A 16,560-nucleotide genomic window follows, 5' to 3' on the forward strand; every position below is an offset into this window, starting at 1 on the left:
CGACATTCTTGAAGAGAAGGTGATCTGAGAATGAAAACAGTAGCGCTGCCATGTAGATCACCAGGCATCTTAGCACATGCCTGGAATCCCAGCACTCCTGGGGAGCAGACAGACCAGAATTTCAAAGTTTATTCTCTCTGCCTCTCTTCTCCCCCTTCCCCTGTTACAAATAAACAAAAATATTAAAAAAATGTTTTTAAAGTAAGGCATGGTGGTGAAGGCCTTTAATCCCTGAGATACATGAGACCCTGACTAAAGAACATAATCTATTTTTTTAATTTTTATTTATTTATTTATTTGAGAGCAACAGACACAGAGAGAAAGACAGATAGAGGGAGAGAGAGAGAATGGGCGCGCCAGGGCTTCCAGCCTCTGCAAACGCACTCCAGACGCGTGTGCCCCCTTGTGCATCTGGCTAATGTGGGACCTGGGGAACCGAGCCTTGAACTGGGGTCCTTAGGCTTCACAGGCAGGCGCTTAACCGCTAAGCCATCTCTCCAGCCCCATAATCTATTTTTTGATATCAAGGCCACCCTGAGACTACATAGTGAATTCCACGTCAGCTGGGCTAGAGTGAAACCCTTCCTTGAAAAACTTAAAAAATAATTAAAATTAAAAAATGTGCCACCACACCCAGCATCTTCTTTTTACTTTTTTTTTTTTTTAAAGATGCCAGCATCCTTTATTCGTGATGGAAAAAGATCTGCTGCTTGCCGAAGCTTCTTGCCCTCTTCGTTTTTTTTAAACAAATATATATACATATATATATATATATATATATATATATATATATATATACACACACACATATATATACATATATAAATTTATTTATTTGAGAGTGACTGACAGAGAGAGAGAGGGGGAGAATGGGCACGCCAGGGCCTCTAGCCACTGCAAACAAACTCCAGACGCATGCACCCCCTTGTGCATCTGGCGATCTTCCTACCTCTGTGCCACCACACTTGGCATATATATAAATATATGTGTGTGTGTGTGTGTGTGTGTGTGTGTGTGTGTATTTTGCACAGAGGGAGAGAGAGAATTGGTCATACCAGAGCTTCCTGCTTTTAGACTAAAATTCTCAACCTCTGCCCAAAAGTTTTACATTTGACTCCTTCAGACATCCCACTTGTTCCTTACTAATTCCTCTCCTTGTTAGAATGTTTGAATTCCCCCACCATGTCTTCAAGCTCACATACTCTGTTCATTCTCGATGAGGCTTTATTTTTTTTTTTTGAGGAGGGGATCAAGGTAGGGTCTCACTCTAGCTCAGGGTGGCCTCCAACTCATGGCAGTCCTCCTATCTCTGCCTCCCCAGTGCTGGGATTAAGGCGTGCGCCACCATGCCCAGCTCTAGGTGAGGCTTTCTATGGAGTTTTTCATTTGTGACTGGGTTTTTGTCGCTTGTATTTTATAGGCGCCTCCTTCTAACTAAGGAGGCTTGCATTTGATGACTTAGTGTGTTTTCCTCTAGCTATTTCAAGTTGGATTGTTGCTGTTTCTTTCAGAATTGCAGTTTCCTTACCTTGGGTCTTGTCTTGTGTTTACCTCAGTTGTCCAGCTCACTTTCTGTGTTCTGTTTAGATTCCTTCAAGAGTTTGTTGTCTTTGATTTCTTTGTATGTACATATAATTACGCTTTTGAGTCCTCTGGCATTTCATCTAACTGACCCGTGTGGTGGCCCTTAATGTTAAGGAGTTAGATCACATTGACTTTTTTTCTTGTTCTTTGTTTCTTTTTCTTTTCTTTTTTTTTTTTTTCTTTAGAAATAATTAGTAAATTAGGGAGCTAGAGAGATGGCTTAGCAGTAAAAGCATTTTCCTGAGAGGCCTAAGGACCCAGGTTCGATTTCCCCGGTACCCACATTAGCCAGATGCACAACTGGAACTTCCACATTATGAACAGTGGGAAATAGAAGGGACACCATTAGACACTGTTCCGGAGAGGCTGGCTGCACGAGGGAAAAGGCATCCATGGGGCCATGGGTGGTTTGGAGACAGTCTTTCCGTGTGGTACTCCGTTACGAGGATTCAAGCGGGGCTTCACTGCCTTTGTGGTAGCGCTGGGAGCCTCGTGAGTGTACGCTGCTATCCCAGAGTCATGAAGCACCACTGACCAACAATACTGGAATATTCTCGTGATTTCCTAAGTCTCATCAAAATAAGATTTTTCATATATACACATATATATAATCTGAAGACTGGCAAAAAGCAAATATACAAACAGAACCACTAAAAATAATTGTGAGGAAAGCCATTATTTAAGAGACAGAGAAGGAAAGGAGGGCATCACAAAGGACCTAGTAAGCAGTGCTAGAGATCGAGATGAAGATGTGCTTCACAAAGATCATTCTGGGGGTTGGAGAGATGGCTTAGCGGTTAAAGTGTCTGCCTGTAAAGCCAAAGGATCCTGGTTCCATTCCCCAGGACCCATGTAAGCCAAATGCACAAGGGGACACATGCATCTGGAGTTTATTTGCAGTGGCTGGAGGCCCTGGTGCACCCATTCTCATCCTCTCTTTCTCTCAAATAAATAAGTAAATAATAAAAGATTTAAGAAAACTTTTGGGACATGTTTCAATAACATCATTTATGAATGTTAAACCCTGATTTAGTTCCATTATTTTTATCATGCCAATAGCGTGGGTCTTCTTAATTTTTAAAAGATTTTTTCTGTTTGTGTATTTGAGAGCGAGAGAGAAAGCGAGAGAGAATGGATGCACCAGGGCCTCCAAATGAACTCAAGATGCATTTGCCACCTTGTGCATCTGGCTTTCTTGGGCCCTGGGGAATTGAGTTTTGAACCGTGGGCCTTAGGTTTCACAGGCAAGTGCTTAACCCACTAAGCCATCTCTCCAGCCCTCTTCTTAATGTTTTCAAAGAGAAGCTTGGTGTGGTGGTGCATGCCTTCAATCCCAGCACCTGGGAGGCTTAAGTAGGAGGATCGTCATGAGTTTGAGGCCACCCTGAAACTACAGAGTGCATTCAACATCAGCCTGGGCTGTGATTAAAGGCATGAGCCACCATGCTGGGCAGTTCTTTTTTTTTTTTTTTTTTTTTTTTTTAATTTTCCAAGATGGGGTCTCACTGTAGCTCAGGCTGACCTGGAATTCACTCTGTAGCCTCAGGATGGCTTTGAACTCACAGAAATCCTCCTACCCCTGCCTTCTGAGTGCTGGGATTAAAGGCATGTGCCACCATGCCCGGTTTTATTTTTATTTTATTTATTTTTTTTAAATTTTTTTTAATTCATTTGATAGCAACAAAGAGAGAGAGAAAGAGGCAGAGAGAGAGAGAGAATGGGCACTCCAGGGCCTCAAGCCACGAACTCCAGACGTGTGCACCCCTTGTGCATCTGGCTAACCTGGGTCCTGGGGAATCAAGCCTTGAACCAGGGTCCTTAGGCTTCACAGGCAAGCGCTTAGCTGCTAAGCCATCTCTCCAGCCCTTTAGTTTTATTTTAGAGAGAGAATTGGTGCAGCAGGGCCTTAGCCATTGTAGTCTAACTTCAAACACTTGTGCCACCTACTGGGCATATGCAACCTTGAGCTTGTTGCACTTTTGTGCATCTGGCTTTGGTGGGATCTGGAGAGGCAAACATGGCTCTTTAGGCTTTGCAGTCAAGCGCTTTAACTGCTAAGGTCTCTCTCCAGCCCCAAAACAATTTTATTTTGTTTACTAATGAGCTTTAAGCTTTCACAGTCTTTTCAACAGAAGTAGTTGCTTATATTTAATTGTCTTTTAAAAAATTTCAATACAGGGCAAGAGTGATGGCTTAGCAGGTTAAGGCAATTGCCTGGAAGCCTAAGGGCCCAGGTTCAATTTGCCAGAACCCAGAAGCCCAGATATGGAAGGTGACTCATGTCGCTGGAGTTTGTTTGCAGTGGCGAAAGGCCTCATTCTGCCCATTTTCTCTTTCTGCTTCTTTCTCTCTCTCTCTCTCAAATAAACAAACAAACAATAAAATTGATGATTGGATTTTTTATTTCCTAGTAGTAAATCCTGCCTTTTTTCTTACATAGTATGCGCTGTCATGCAGGGCTGCATGAAGACCCTGCAGTTCTCGCCCCATGTACAAATAGCCATGTAACCTCGGGCTCAACTCTTCTCTTCAGGTCCCACGTAAGCCAGATGCACAAGGGGCCCCATGCGTCTGGAATTCATTTGCAGTGCTGGAGGCTCTGGCATGGTTTCTCTCTCTGTCTCTCTCCTCCTCCCTCTCGCTATCTCTAATAAATAAACAAAAATCTTTAAAAAAATAAATAAACTGGTCTGGAGAGATGGCTTAGCAGTTAAGCGCTTGCCTGTGAAGCCTAAAGACCTCGGTTTGAGACTCGATTCCCCAGGACCTACCTAAGCCAGATGCAAAAGGGGGCGCATGCACCTGGAGTTTGTTTGCAGTGGCTGGAGTGGCGCTCCCATTCTCTCTCTCTCTGCCTCTTTCTCTCTGTCTGTCTCTCTCAAGTAAATAAATAAAATAAACAAAAAATATAAATAAATAAACTGCAGCAAGACGAACGGTCTTCATTGTGCACAGTCAGTTCAGTGACACTTAAGCTGTTCCTTTCGGCTACCTTTCCAGTTCAATGTGAAGGAGATTGTTGGGGTTTCGCCACTGGCTTGTAAAACAGGGAAAAAAATGGTCTGGTTTCTTCCATAGTCCACAGTTCTCAAAAGAGGAAACCTACTTTTGAAAATCATATAATCTGGGTTTTTTAAAGGAACTTTATTTATTTATTTATTTGAGATAGAAAAAGGAGAGAGGCAGATAGAGGGAGAGAGAATGGATGCGCCAGGGCCTTCAGCACTTGCAAACGAATTCCAGACGTGTGCCACGTTGTGCATCTGGCTTATATGGGTTCTAGGGAATTGAATCTGGGTCCTTTGGCTTTATAGGTAAGTGTCTTAACCACTCCGCCATCTCTCCAGCCCCAGGCGCTTTTCTTGTTTCGTCTTGAACTTGCAGCGATCCTCCTACCGTTGCCTCCTAAACGCTGGGATTAAATTCACGCGCCACCATCCCTGGCTCCGATGTTTTGAATAGCTAAAAAGCTCTGTAGTAGATGACATTTTTCAATACAACTGTAATAAATAAGCATCTACGTCCCTAGCTATATTACCAGTATATTCTGGAGCCAAAGTAAAATGGTTTTCCTGTTCCTATAATCCACCTAATTGTTGCTTCAAAATTTCAATATTTCCACCAGGTGTGATGGTGCACTTCAAAAAAGAAAACAAAATTTCAATATTTCCATCATGTATAATTTATTTAGGATTATATTTCTTGTCTTTTTTTCTTATTTTTGGCTTTTCAAGGTAGAGGTCTCATTCAAGATGAGGCTGAACTGGAATTTACTATGTAGTCTCAGGCTGGCCGTGAACCCACCCATATGATCCTCCTACCTCTGCTTCCAGAGTGCTAGGAATTAAGGCAGGTTTTTAAAATTTTTTTTGAGGTAGGGTCTGACTCTAATCCAGGCTGACCTGGAATTATTCACTATGTGTCTCAGGATGTCCTTGAACTCAAGGTGATCATCTCCCTCTGCCTTCAGAGTGCTGGGATTAAAGGTGCATGCCATTACACCTGGATTTTTTTTTTTTTTTAATCAAAGATGACCTGTGAACTTGATCTTCCTATTTTGCATCCCATTTGCTGTGATTACACATGTGCATCATCACCATATGCAGCTTATGCAGTGCTGGGGTTTGATCCCACGCCACGGTGCATGCTAGGCAATAGCACTGTTACCTGAGCCACATGCCCAACCAGCTAAGTATTTCTCAGTGATTGGTTTACATTTCCCAAGTTCCTATTGAAATGCTGGTCCTTAAAAAAAAAAAAAAAAAAAAAAAAAAAGCTACTCCTAGAGCGAGGATGATGGTTCAGTTGGTAAGGTGCTTGCTATGCAAACTGAGTTTGGATCTCTAGCACCCAGGCATGGGGCTGGAGAGATGGCTTAGTAGTTAAGAGCTTTCCTGAAAAGCCCAAGGACCCAGGTTCTATTCCCCACTACCCACATAAGCCAGATGCACAAGGTGGTACATGCGTCTGAAGTTCATTTTCAGTGGCTAGAGGCCCTGTTGCACCCATTCTTTATTTTTCCCAAATAAATAAATAAATAAAATTTAAGGCCTAGGCATGATGGTTCATTTCTATCATCCCAGTGCTGGGGAGGCAGAAATGGGGGGAGTATCCCAGGGACTTGCTGGCTGTCTAGACTAGCCAAATTAGTGAGCTCCATGTTCAGTGGGATACACTGTCTCAAAACAGTATCGTGGAGCCTGGAGTGATGGCTTTACCATTAAGGCACTTCTATGCAAAGCTAAAGGACGAAGGTTAGGGTTAGGTTAGGACCCATGTAAGCCAGATGCACAAGGTATGCGTCTGGAGTTGCTTTGCAGTGGCTGAAGGCCCTGGCATGCCAACACTCTTTCTCTCTCAAATAAGTTAAATTCAAAATATTTTAAAAAATCAGGTGGGTGGGCTAGGGAGATGGCTCCATGGTTAAAGGACCTTCCTTGTAAAGCTTGATGGCCAAGCTTCAGTTCCCCAGCAGCCATGTAAAATCAGGTGCCAGGGCTGGAGAGATGGCTTAGCGGTTAAGGCACTTGTCTGCAAAGCCAAAGAACTCAGGTTTGATTCCCCAGGACCCACATAAACCAGATGCACAAGGGGCGCACGCATCTGGAGTTTGTTTTCAGTGGCTGGAGGACCTGGAGCACCCATATTCTCTCTCTCTCTCTCTCTCAATTAAAGAAATAAGAATAAAAATATTGGGCTGGAGGGATGGCTTAGCGGTTAAGCACTTACCTGTGAAGCCTAAGGACGCCGGTTCAAGGCTTCATTCCCCAGGTCCCACGTTAGCCAGATGCACAAGGGGGCACACGCATCTGGAGTTCGTTTACAGTGGCTGGAGGCCCTGGCGTGCCCATTCCCTCTCTCTCTCTCGGCCTCATTCTCTCTCTGTCTGTCCCTCTCAAATAAATAAATAAAACAGAAAAAAATTTAAAAAAAATATATTGGGCTGGAGAGATGGCGTAGCGGTTAAGCACTTGCCTGTGAAGCCTAAGGACCCCAGTTCGAGGCTAGGTTCCCCAGGACCCACGTTAGCCAGCTGCACAAGGGGGCACATGCATCTGGAGTTTGTTTGTAGTGGCTGGAAGCCCTGATGTGCCCATTTTCTCTCTATATATATCTGCCTCTTTCTCTCTGTGACTGTCTCTCTCAAATAAATAAGGAAAAATAAAAAAAAAATTAAAAAGAAATAAATAAAAATATTAAAAAGAAACTAGATGCCAGAAAATGGTGCACATACTTAGTCTTCATTGCGGGGGGGGGGAGGGTTTGACTGACAAGAGACCCTGCCCATACACGTGCCTCTATGCACACTCACGTATGCCATTAAGTGTCTTACGCTTAATGGAATGAGCTATCCAGGCACCCTATGTTTAACATTAAAAATAAAATAAGGGGCTGGAGAGGTGGCTTAGCGGTTACGCACTTACCTGTGAAGCCTGAGGACCCCGATTTGAGGCTCGATTCCCCAGGACACACGTTACCCAGATGATCAAGAGGATGCACGTGTCTGGAGTTCGCTTGCAGTGGCTGAAGGCCCTTGTGTGCCCATTCTCTCTCTCTGCCTCTTTCTGTCTGTTGCTCTCAAATAAATAAATAAAAATAAACTAAAAAATCAATAAATAAGGGGTCTACAGAGATGGCTAGGTGTTCTACCTGCTTGCATGATGTTGATAATTTTTTTCGAGGTAGGGTCTCACTCTATCCCAGTTTACCTGGAATTCACTAGGTAGTCTCAGGGTGGCCTCAAATTCACAACAATCCTCCTAACTCGGCCTCCCAAGTGCTGGGATTAAAGGCATGTGCCAACACACTCAACAATAAAAATATTTAAAGAAAATACAGGGGCTGTCAAGAAGGCTTAGTACTTAAGGTGCTTGCCTTCAAAGCCTAAGGACCCAGGTTCAATTTCTGTGTACCCAAGCAAGCCAGATGCACAAGATGACCCATGTGGCTGGAGTGGCTGGAGGCCCTGATGTGCCCATTCTCTCTGCTTAATCTCTTATTCTCTCACTGAATTAAATAAATAGAATGTTTTAAAAAAGAAGAAGAAAGAAAAGAGGACCACAGAGTAGTGGCCCATGCCTTTAATCCTAGCACTTGACATTTGCTGTGAGCTCAAGGCCAGCCTGGGGCTACATAGTGAATTCCAGGTCAGGTTGTCTAGAGAGACCTCTACCTTTAAATAAATAAATACAGTAGAGAGTGATTGAGGCAGGTACCCAACATTGACTTGACCCCCCCCCCCGCCCCCGACACACACACCAAAACCAACAAACAAAAACTCCAAATGATGATAGAGTGAGGGTAAAAGTGTAGCTGAGGCATGGAGGACTTGTTCAGAATGTGTAAAAACAGTTTTAGGGGTTGGGGAGATGGCTTAATGGTTAAAAACCAAAGGACACAGGTTCAGTTCCCTAGGATCTATATAAGTCAGATGTATAGGAGCATACTTCTGGATTTCATTTGCAGTGGCTGGAGGCCCTGTATTGCCTGTTCTCTCTCTTTATATCTGCTTCTTTCTCTCTCTTAAAATATATAAAAATATATTTTTAAATATATGTTTTTAGGGCTGCAGAGATGGATTAGCTGTTAAGATGCTTGCAAAGCCAAAGGACCAGGTTTGATTTCCCAGGACCCTTGTAAGCACAGTGGTACATGCGTCTGAAGTTCTTTTCCAGCAGCTCAAAGCTCTGACACACCATTTCTCTCTCCCTCCCTCCCTGTCTCTCTCCTATCTCTAATTGCAAGTAAATAAAAAAATATTTTTTAGGAACCCATTGTTGCCGGGTGTGGTGGCACATATCCTTAGTCCCAGTACTTGGGAGGTAGAGGTAGGAGGATCGCCATAAATTTGAAGCCAGCCTGAGACAACATAATCAATTCCAGGACAGCCTGGCTTAGAATGAGACCCTACCTTGAAAAATGAAACAAATGAATCCAATCATGGTGGCGCATGCCTGTAATGCAGCACTCAGAAGGCAGAGGCAGGTGGTTTACCATGAGTTCGAGACCACCTTGATATTACATAGTGAATTCCATGTCATCCTGAGCTAGATTGAGATCCCTCAACAACCCCCCCCCAAAAAAAAATTGTGAGCTGGAGAGATGGCTTAGCAGTTAAGGTACTTGCCTGCAAAGCCTATGGACCCACATTCAGCTCTCCAGATCTTACGTAAGCCAAACAAACAAAGGTGAGGCAAGCCCATGCTCACTAGGTGGCACAAGCATTTGGAGTTTGGTTGCAGTGGCTGAGGCCCTGGTTTGCCAATTCTCTCTCTTTTGGTATCACTCCTACTCGCTCTACCAAGGGGGAAAAATGAATTTTTGATTGGAGGCTGGACATGTCTTTTGAAACAGGGTCATATGGTCCAGTTATGGCCTTGAACTTCTACCCTCACCTCCTATGTGCTTGGATTATAGGTCTGTACCACCACACCTGGCTTTTTACTTATTTTGAAATTGAGGCAGGATCCCCCTCTAGCCAGGCTAGCCTTGAACTCATAAACCTCAGTGCAGGGATAAAAGGCATGTCCCTCCGTACCCAGCTATCATTATGTTTGTTTTGTTTTTTGACGTAGGGTGTCTCTCTAACCCAGGCTGACCTGGAATTCACTACGTAGTGTTTCAGGGTGTCCTGGAACTCATGGAAATCTTTCTACCTCTGCCTCCTGAGTGCCGGGATTAAAGTTGTGTGCTAACGTGCCTCGATGATGATGATTATATAATAATGATTATTATTATTTTTGTTTTTGAGTTAGGGTTTTGCTCTAGCCCAAGAGGTTGACCTGGAATTTAATTTGTAGTCTCAGGGAGACCTCAAAGTCATGGCAGTCCTCTAACCTACCTCTGCCTCCCAAGTGCTGGGATTAAAGACGTGCACCACCACACCTGGCTCATTATGGTTTAGTATCAGTGTATTTATACATAAAGACACACACATATCACAGGTAGTAAATCCAGTTTGTATATGTCATCCAGTGGTACGTACTGTGTCCACTAGTATTGAATATATTGAGTTCAGCAAACTGCGTCTTCATTCAGGAATGAAGAACTGCCTTCCGTTGATGTCCATGTGCTTATTGCTCCTTACAGGACACTCCAGTGCTCACAAGGATAGAGAAACAGAAGCGCAAGGAGGAGGAGGAAGAAAGACAGATTCTCCTTGCTGTGCAGAGGAAGGAACAGGAACAGATGTTGAAAGAGGAGAGAAAGCGGGAACTGGAGGAAAAAGTCAAGGCAGTGGAAGGTATGTGGCCCCTTACCTAGTTTGGAGAGGTTCAAGTGCGTGCCCTGCTTCCTGCAACCAAGGCCAATCAAGCTGGACCTTCTTTTGTTTACTGGACTTCTGTTGCTTACACATCTGAACCCAGTCTGTCTGTCTGTCTTTCTTTCTTTCTTTTTGTCTTTCTTTCTTTCTTTTTGTCTTTCTTTCTTTCTTTCTTTCTTTCTTTCTTTCTTTCTTTCTTTCTTTCTTTCTTTCCTTCTTTCCTTCTTTCCTTCTTTCCTTCTTTCCTTCTTTCCTTCTTTCCTTCTTTCCTTCTTTCCTTCTTTCCTTCTTTCCTTCTTTCCTTCTTTCCTTCTTTCCTTCTTTCCTTCTTTCCTTCTTTCCTTCTTTCTTTCTTTCTTTCTTTCTTTCTTTCTTTCTTTCTTTCTTTCTTTCTTTCTTTCTTTCTTTCTTTTCCAGGGTAGGGTTTTGCTCTAGCTCAGGCTGACCTGGAATTTGCTGTGTAGTGGCCTCGAACTCTCAGCGGTCCTCCTACCTCTGCCTCCAAAGTGCTGGGATTAAAGGCGTGCACCACCACGCCCTGCCATCCCTTTCCATTCTTGCTAAGGCATTGTGCATGTCATTCTTGGTATGCAGTTCAGTACCTTGCTTGTTCGCATTTCTGCTGTGTCCCAAATACAGACTGTAGAAGAGGAAAAAATATATACCAAGACATTGATGACAACTGGGTTTACAAGCATAATTTTTTTTGATACTAATGATATATATGCTTAAGAAAAACTCCCAGAAATTTATTTTTTCATGGGCTTTTGTTTTGTTTTGTGTAACTTAGGTTGAGGCAGTGTCTCATGTAGCCCAGGGAAGCCTGAAACTCTGTAGTTGAAGGTGACCTTCATTCCATTCCATTCTGTGTGCTGGGCCGACACTGTTGCTGTGGACTGAGCTGCATTCCCAGCCTGGTGTTCTGTTTTGCTGTAGTACTATTCCTGTGTGGAGTTGCTATGAATCTTACTGGTTCAGGCATGTGTGTTAAGGTTGTTCTTTTGTCTGTACTTCTGTAAAGCAAAGGATAACCGATCTGTTTTGTTGGATAAGCAGTATTTATCCCCTGGACCTGATAGGTAGTAGTAACAGATCAACTGATGTGTTTGAATGTGTTTCTGGTTTTTTTTTTTTCTGGGTTTTATGGTAGGGTCTTACTCTAGACAAGGGCTAACCTGGAGTTTTGTAGCGTCAAACTCAGAGCAATCCTCTTACCTCTGCCTCCTGGGCCTCATATTAAAGGTGTGCGCCACCATGCCCAGCAGAGAGACGGAGACAATGGGCACGCCAGGGCCTACAGGCCACTGCAAATGAACTCAATACCCCACTGCACCCGGCTTTTTGTGAGTACTGGGGAATCGATCTTGAGTTGTGAGGCTTTGCAGAGAAGTGCTTTAACCACTGAGCCGTCTCTCCAGCCCTCCTTTTTCTCCATAAATGTGTAGCCCTCTTGTTCCCTCCATGCTGTTCTTGCTTCCTTTCTCTTCCTGGCTTTCCTTTTTTTTTTTTTTTTTCTTTTTGTTTGTTTGTTTTGTTTTTCTTTTATTTTTTTGGTTTTTCAAGGTAGGGTCTTGCTCTAGCCCAGGCTGACATGATGTAGTCTCAGGGTGGCCTCCAACTCATGGCAATCCTCCTGCCTCTGCCTCCCATGTGCTGAGATTAAAGGTGTGCGCCACCACACCCGCCTCCCTCTGGTTTTTATTTCTTTGTGTTCATTAGTGAGGTTATGCATTTGTCAATGAATTCTTATTAGGTACACCACTGTAATTAATAATACCTAAATTAGGGTACTGGAAAGATGGCTTACCAGTTAAGGTACATTCCTGCAAAACGAAAGGACACAGGTTTGGTTTTCCAGTACCCACATAAAGTCACATGCACAAGGTGACACATGCATCTGGAGTTCATTGCAGTGACTACAGTCCCTGGTGTGCCTATTCTCTCCCTCCCTCCCTCTCTCTCAAATAAATGAGTAAATAAAAATTTTTGAAAATAATACCTACATTTGAAGAATGTGTGTGTGTGTGTGTGTGTGTGTGTGTATTTTGTTTTCTTTTGTTTTGTTTTTGAGGTAGGGTCTCACTCTAGCTCAGGCTGACCTGGAATTCACTATGTAGTCTCAGGATAGCCGTGAACTCATGGTGATCCTCCTACATCTGCCTCCTGAGTGCTGGGATTAAAGGCGTGCACTACCATGCCCGGTCCTGTTTTCTTTCATATTTCAAGGTAGGGTCTCACTGTATGTAGCTCAGGCTGACCTGGAATTCACTGTGTAGGTTCAGGGTGGCCTCAGATTCTCGGCGATCCTCCTACATCTGCCTCCCAAGTGCTGGATTAAAGGCGTGAGGGGTGCTTGCCTTCAAAACCTAAGGACTCAAGTTTGATTATCCATGTCCCACGTAAGCCAGATGCACAAAGTAGCACATGCATCTGGAGTTGTTTGCAGTGGTTAGAAGCCCTGGAGCACCCATTCTTTCTCCCTCTTTCTCTCCCTCTCTCTGTCCCAAATAAATAAAGGCACGTGCCACCACTCCTGGCTCCCTTTGGCTTTTACTTTTTGTGTTTTGTCTGTGAGGTTCTGCATTTCTCAATGGATTCTTACTAGGTACACGACTGTCATACCTGCATTACAAGATACATATTTTTAATTCCTTTTTATTTATTTTTTGTTTATTTGACAGAGGAAAAAGGGAGAGAGAGAGAGAGATGGGTATGTCAGGGTCTCCAGCCACTGCAAACGAACTCTAGACTCAATTGCCCCATTGTGCATCTGGCCTACATTGGTCCTGGGGAGTTGAACCTGGGTCCTTTGGCTTTGCAGGCAAATGTCTTAACAGCTAAGCCAGCCCTCCAGCTCCAATCCTGTTTCTTTCTTTCTTTCTTTCTTTTTTTTTTTTTTTTTTTTAATTTGACAGGGTTTCATTATATGCCTCAGGCTAACTGAGAAATTGAAGTGATTCTCCTCAGCCTCCCATGTGCTGGTTTTATAATTGAAAGCCAACACACCCAGCTAAACTTGTTCTTTTTTAAAAAAATATTTATTTAGGTGTCTCGTTGATGCAGTAGGTAGCGTGTCAGTCTCATAAATATTTATTTATTTATGAGAGGGTGGGCAGATAGAGAATGGGAGCACCAGGGTCTCTGGGCACTGCAGATTAACTCCAGACACATGCACCGCTTTATGCTTCTGGCCCTATGTGGGTGCTGGGGAATTGAACCTGGGTCATTAGGTTTCTAAGGCAATCACCTTAAGTGCTAAGCCATCTCTCCAGTCCAGATAAAATATATAAAGCCAGGGCTGGAGAGATGGCTTAGCGGTTAAGCACTTGCCTGTGAAGCCTAAGGACCCCGGTTCGAGGCTCGGTTCCCCAGGTCCCACGTTAGCCAGATGCACAAGGGGGCGCACGCGTCTGGAGTTCGTTTGCAGAGGCTGGAGGCCCTGGCGCGCCCATTCTCTCTCTCTCCCTCTATCTGTCTTTCTCTCTGTGTCTGTCGCTCTCAAATAAATAAATAAAAAATTAAAAAAAATACATATATATATAAAGCCAGATGCACAAAGTGGTTCATGTATCTGGGGTTTGTTTTTAGTGGCAAGAGGCCCTGACACATTCATTCTCTCATTCATAGGTAGGTATGTAGGTAGAATTTTTTAAACTGTGATTGTCACAAGAGTTCCTTGAACAGGTAGCAGAGGAATAAAGTGAATAATGCTAAGTCCACAGAACTTAGGAGGAGCAAAATGAAGGGTCACTAAACTGTGCTTATGTTGATTATAGATCGAGCTAAGAGGAGAAAGCTCAGGGAAGAGCGGGCATGGCTGCTGGCTCAAGGAAAGGAGCTACCCCCAGAACTTAACCATTTGGACCCTAATTCTCCCATGAGGGAAGTCAAGAAGACCAAGGACCTGTAAGTATTTAATAACAACAGCACAAGTAACCCTGGCAATGCTGCGGAGCACTTTTCTGATTCAGTCCTGTGACAGACTGTGTAGTCATTGTCTGCCATTTTACAGATGGGAACACACAGGGTTAGTAATGTGAGTTCAACTCTCAGTTACGGCCCCACATACCCAGATGACAGAGCACTGGTTGCCTCTGTCCCTCTTAAGTCTTGCTGGCACATTGCTGAAGTACTTTTACCAAAGCTCTGCCTAGTCCAAATGTAATAACACCAGACTTGATTATTATAGACAAGCATATGTTGGAAATGGGCAGACTATTACATTTCTTTGTTTGAATTCTGGGCCTTGGGTGTGCTAGGCAAGTACTTTGCCACTAAACTACACCCCAAGTCCTTGTTTCTTTTCTTTTCTTTTTTTTTTTTTGAGACAAAGTCTTGCTGTGTAACCCAGGCTGTCTTGGAATTTGTGATCCTTCTGCCTCAGGCTCCTGAATGCTGAAATCATTGGTGTGTGCGCCAAATTTGGTAAATATTTTACTCTTTTAAAATTAATTACTTCCAAATCAGGCATTGTGGCTCATGCCTTTAATCCCAGTACTGTGGAGGCAGAGTTAGGAGGATCACCATGAATTCTAGGTCAGCCTGGGCTAGAGTGAGACCTAGCCATCCTTCACCCTTACTTTCAGCAAATGTTACCTAAAGGGAATTAGTAATGCTCTTCTGAACCCGTGTTTCAGCCAAGAGGGCTGAGGCGAGATGGAGGTCAGAGTTAGTCCTGACGTACTGTTTCTTCTTCACAGTTTCGAGCTGGATGATGACCTCACGGCCATGTATAAAGGTTAGTCCCCCAGCTGCTGTGTCCGACAGGCACTTTGCTTTGTCAGTGTGTTGATTGTGTTCTCTTCTTTGGCTCTTAGTTCTGGATGTTGTAAAGGCACACAAGGACTCCTGGCCTTTCCTGGAACCTGTGGATGAATCATATGCTCCTAACTATTACCAAATTATTAAGGTATTTTGGAAATTATAACTGAGCCTCTGTATCTTATTTGGGATTTGTGTTACTCTTCTGTCACCATGATTATACTTGTTAGAAGCAACGTGGGGAAGGAAGGATTTATTTTGGCTCGCAGCTCATGAATGGGGTATAGCCCATCGTGGTGGGGAAGGCGTGACAGCAGGCAGCTCTGTCGTTGGTGACAGGAGTTTGGGGCATGGCTTACTCCCATCTCCGTAAGGTTATAGCCCATAGGCCTGACCCATGACGACCCACTTTCTCCAACTAGGCCACACCTCCTCAAGGTTCCGCAACCTCACAAAAACAGTGCCTCCGTCTAGAGACTGACCATTCACACGTGCATCTGCTGGAGCCATTCTGCATCCAAAGCATTAACAGGCTGTCATTTTCTCTGGCTTTCATCCTTCTGACCAGGATTGCTGGGCGTATAGCAGGCTTGTTTGTTTGCTCTTTTTCTTTCTGAGGCACGGTCTCCTCTAACTGAAGCTGACTTTGAACTTTGACAGTGATCCTCCTACTCAGTATCCCCAGAGCTGAGAGTGAAGGCGTGAGCCACTAAGCCCAGCTTGTATTGGCCTTTGGAGAAGCTCATTATTCCTGTCGTTCCCCCCCCCCCGCCCCCCCAGGGATAGTATCTGTAAATTTTTTCTAGCTTCTGCAGCCTAAGCTTGCCTGGAACTCACCCTGTAACCCAGGCTGGCCTCAGACTTGTGGCAGCCTCCCAAAGTACGGGCTTTATGGGCATGAGCAGCCATGCAAGTCATCCAGCATATGTTTTCCCCTTGGTTTTTCGAGGTACAGTCTCACTCTAGCCCAGGCTGACCTGGAATTCTACTATGTGGTCTCAGGGTGGCCTTGAACTCAGGTTGATCCTCCTACTTCTGCCTCCTGAATGCTGGAATTACAGGTGTGTGTCATCACGCCTGGCCTCTTCTAGAATATTTTAACTGAAATGTGTGTGTCCTGGTTTAGATGCCCATGGATATTTCAAGCATGGAGAAGAAGTTAAATGGTGGTTTATACTGTACCAAGGAGGAATTCGTAAATGATATGAAGACTATGTTCAGGAATTGTCGAAAATATAATGGGGAGAGTAGTGGTAAGTCATGAAGTAGTTTGTGCTAAATATGTGTCTTTTGGGCCAATGTATCAGATTGAAGTGTGTTCTAGAATTTTACATTTTAGTCTATGGCCATACTACCATCGAGCCCGATCTTGTTTGATCTCAGAAGCTAAACAGGGTCACGCCTGGTTCATACCTGGATGGGAAAAATTTACATTTTTGTCCTTCAGGCCA

General features: G+C 43.9%; 1 protein-coding gene across 2 annotated transcripts in view; it reads left to right on the forward strand.

Moving 5' to 3' along the window:
- LOC101596182 (cat eye syndrome critical region protein 2 homolog) overlaps nucleotides 1–16,560 on the forward strand; it is a 169,363-nt gene that overhangs the window by 129,490 nt on the left and 23,313 nt on the right. For both annotated transcript variants that reach the window (XM_045137710.1, XM_045137711.1), the window contains 5 exons: nucleotides 10,174–10,327; nucleotides 14,125–14,254; nucleotides 15,049–15,086; nucleotides 15,166–15,257; nucleotides 16,236–16,362. In XM_045137710.1, the coding sequence (XP_044993645.1) occupies nucleotides 10,174–10,327; nucleotides 14,125–14,254; nucleotides 15,049–15,086; nucleotides 15,166–15,257; nucleotides 16,236–16,362 (541 nt within the window). The remainder of the gene's footprint in view (nucleotides 1–10,173; nucleotides 10,328–14,124; nucleotides 14,255–15,048; nucleotides 15,087–15,165; nucleotides 15,258–16,235; nucleotides 16,363–16,560) is intronic.

The sequence above is a fragment of the Jaculus jaculus genome, chromosome 18 (genome assembly GCF_020740685.1).
Source record: "Jaculus jaculus isolate mJacJac1 chromosome 18, mJacJac1.mat.Y.cur, whole genome shotgun sequence".
Classification (NCBI taxonomy): domain Eukaryota; kingdom Metazoa; phylum Chordata; class Mammalia; order Rodentia; family Dipodidae; genus Jaculus; species Jaculus jaculus.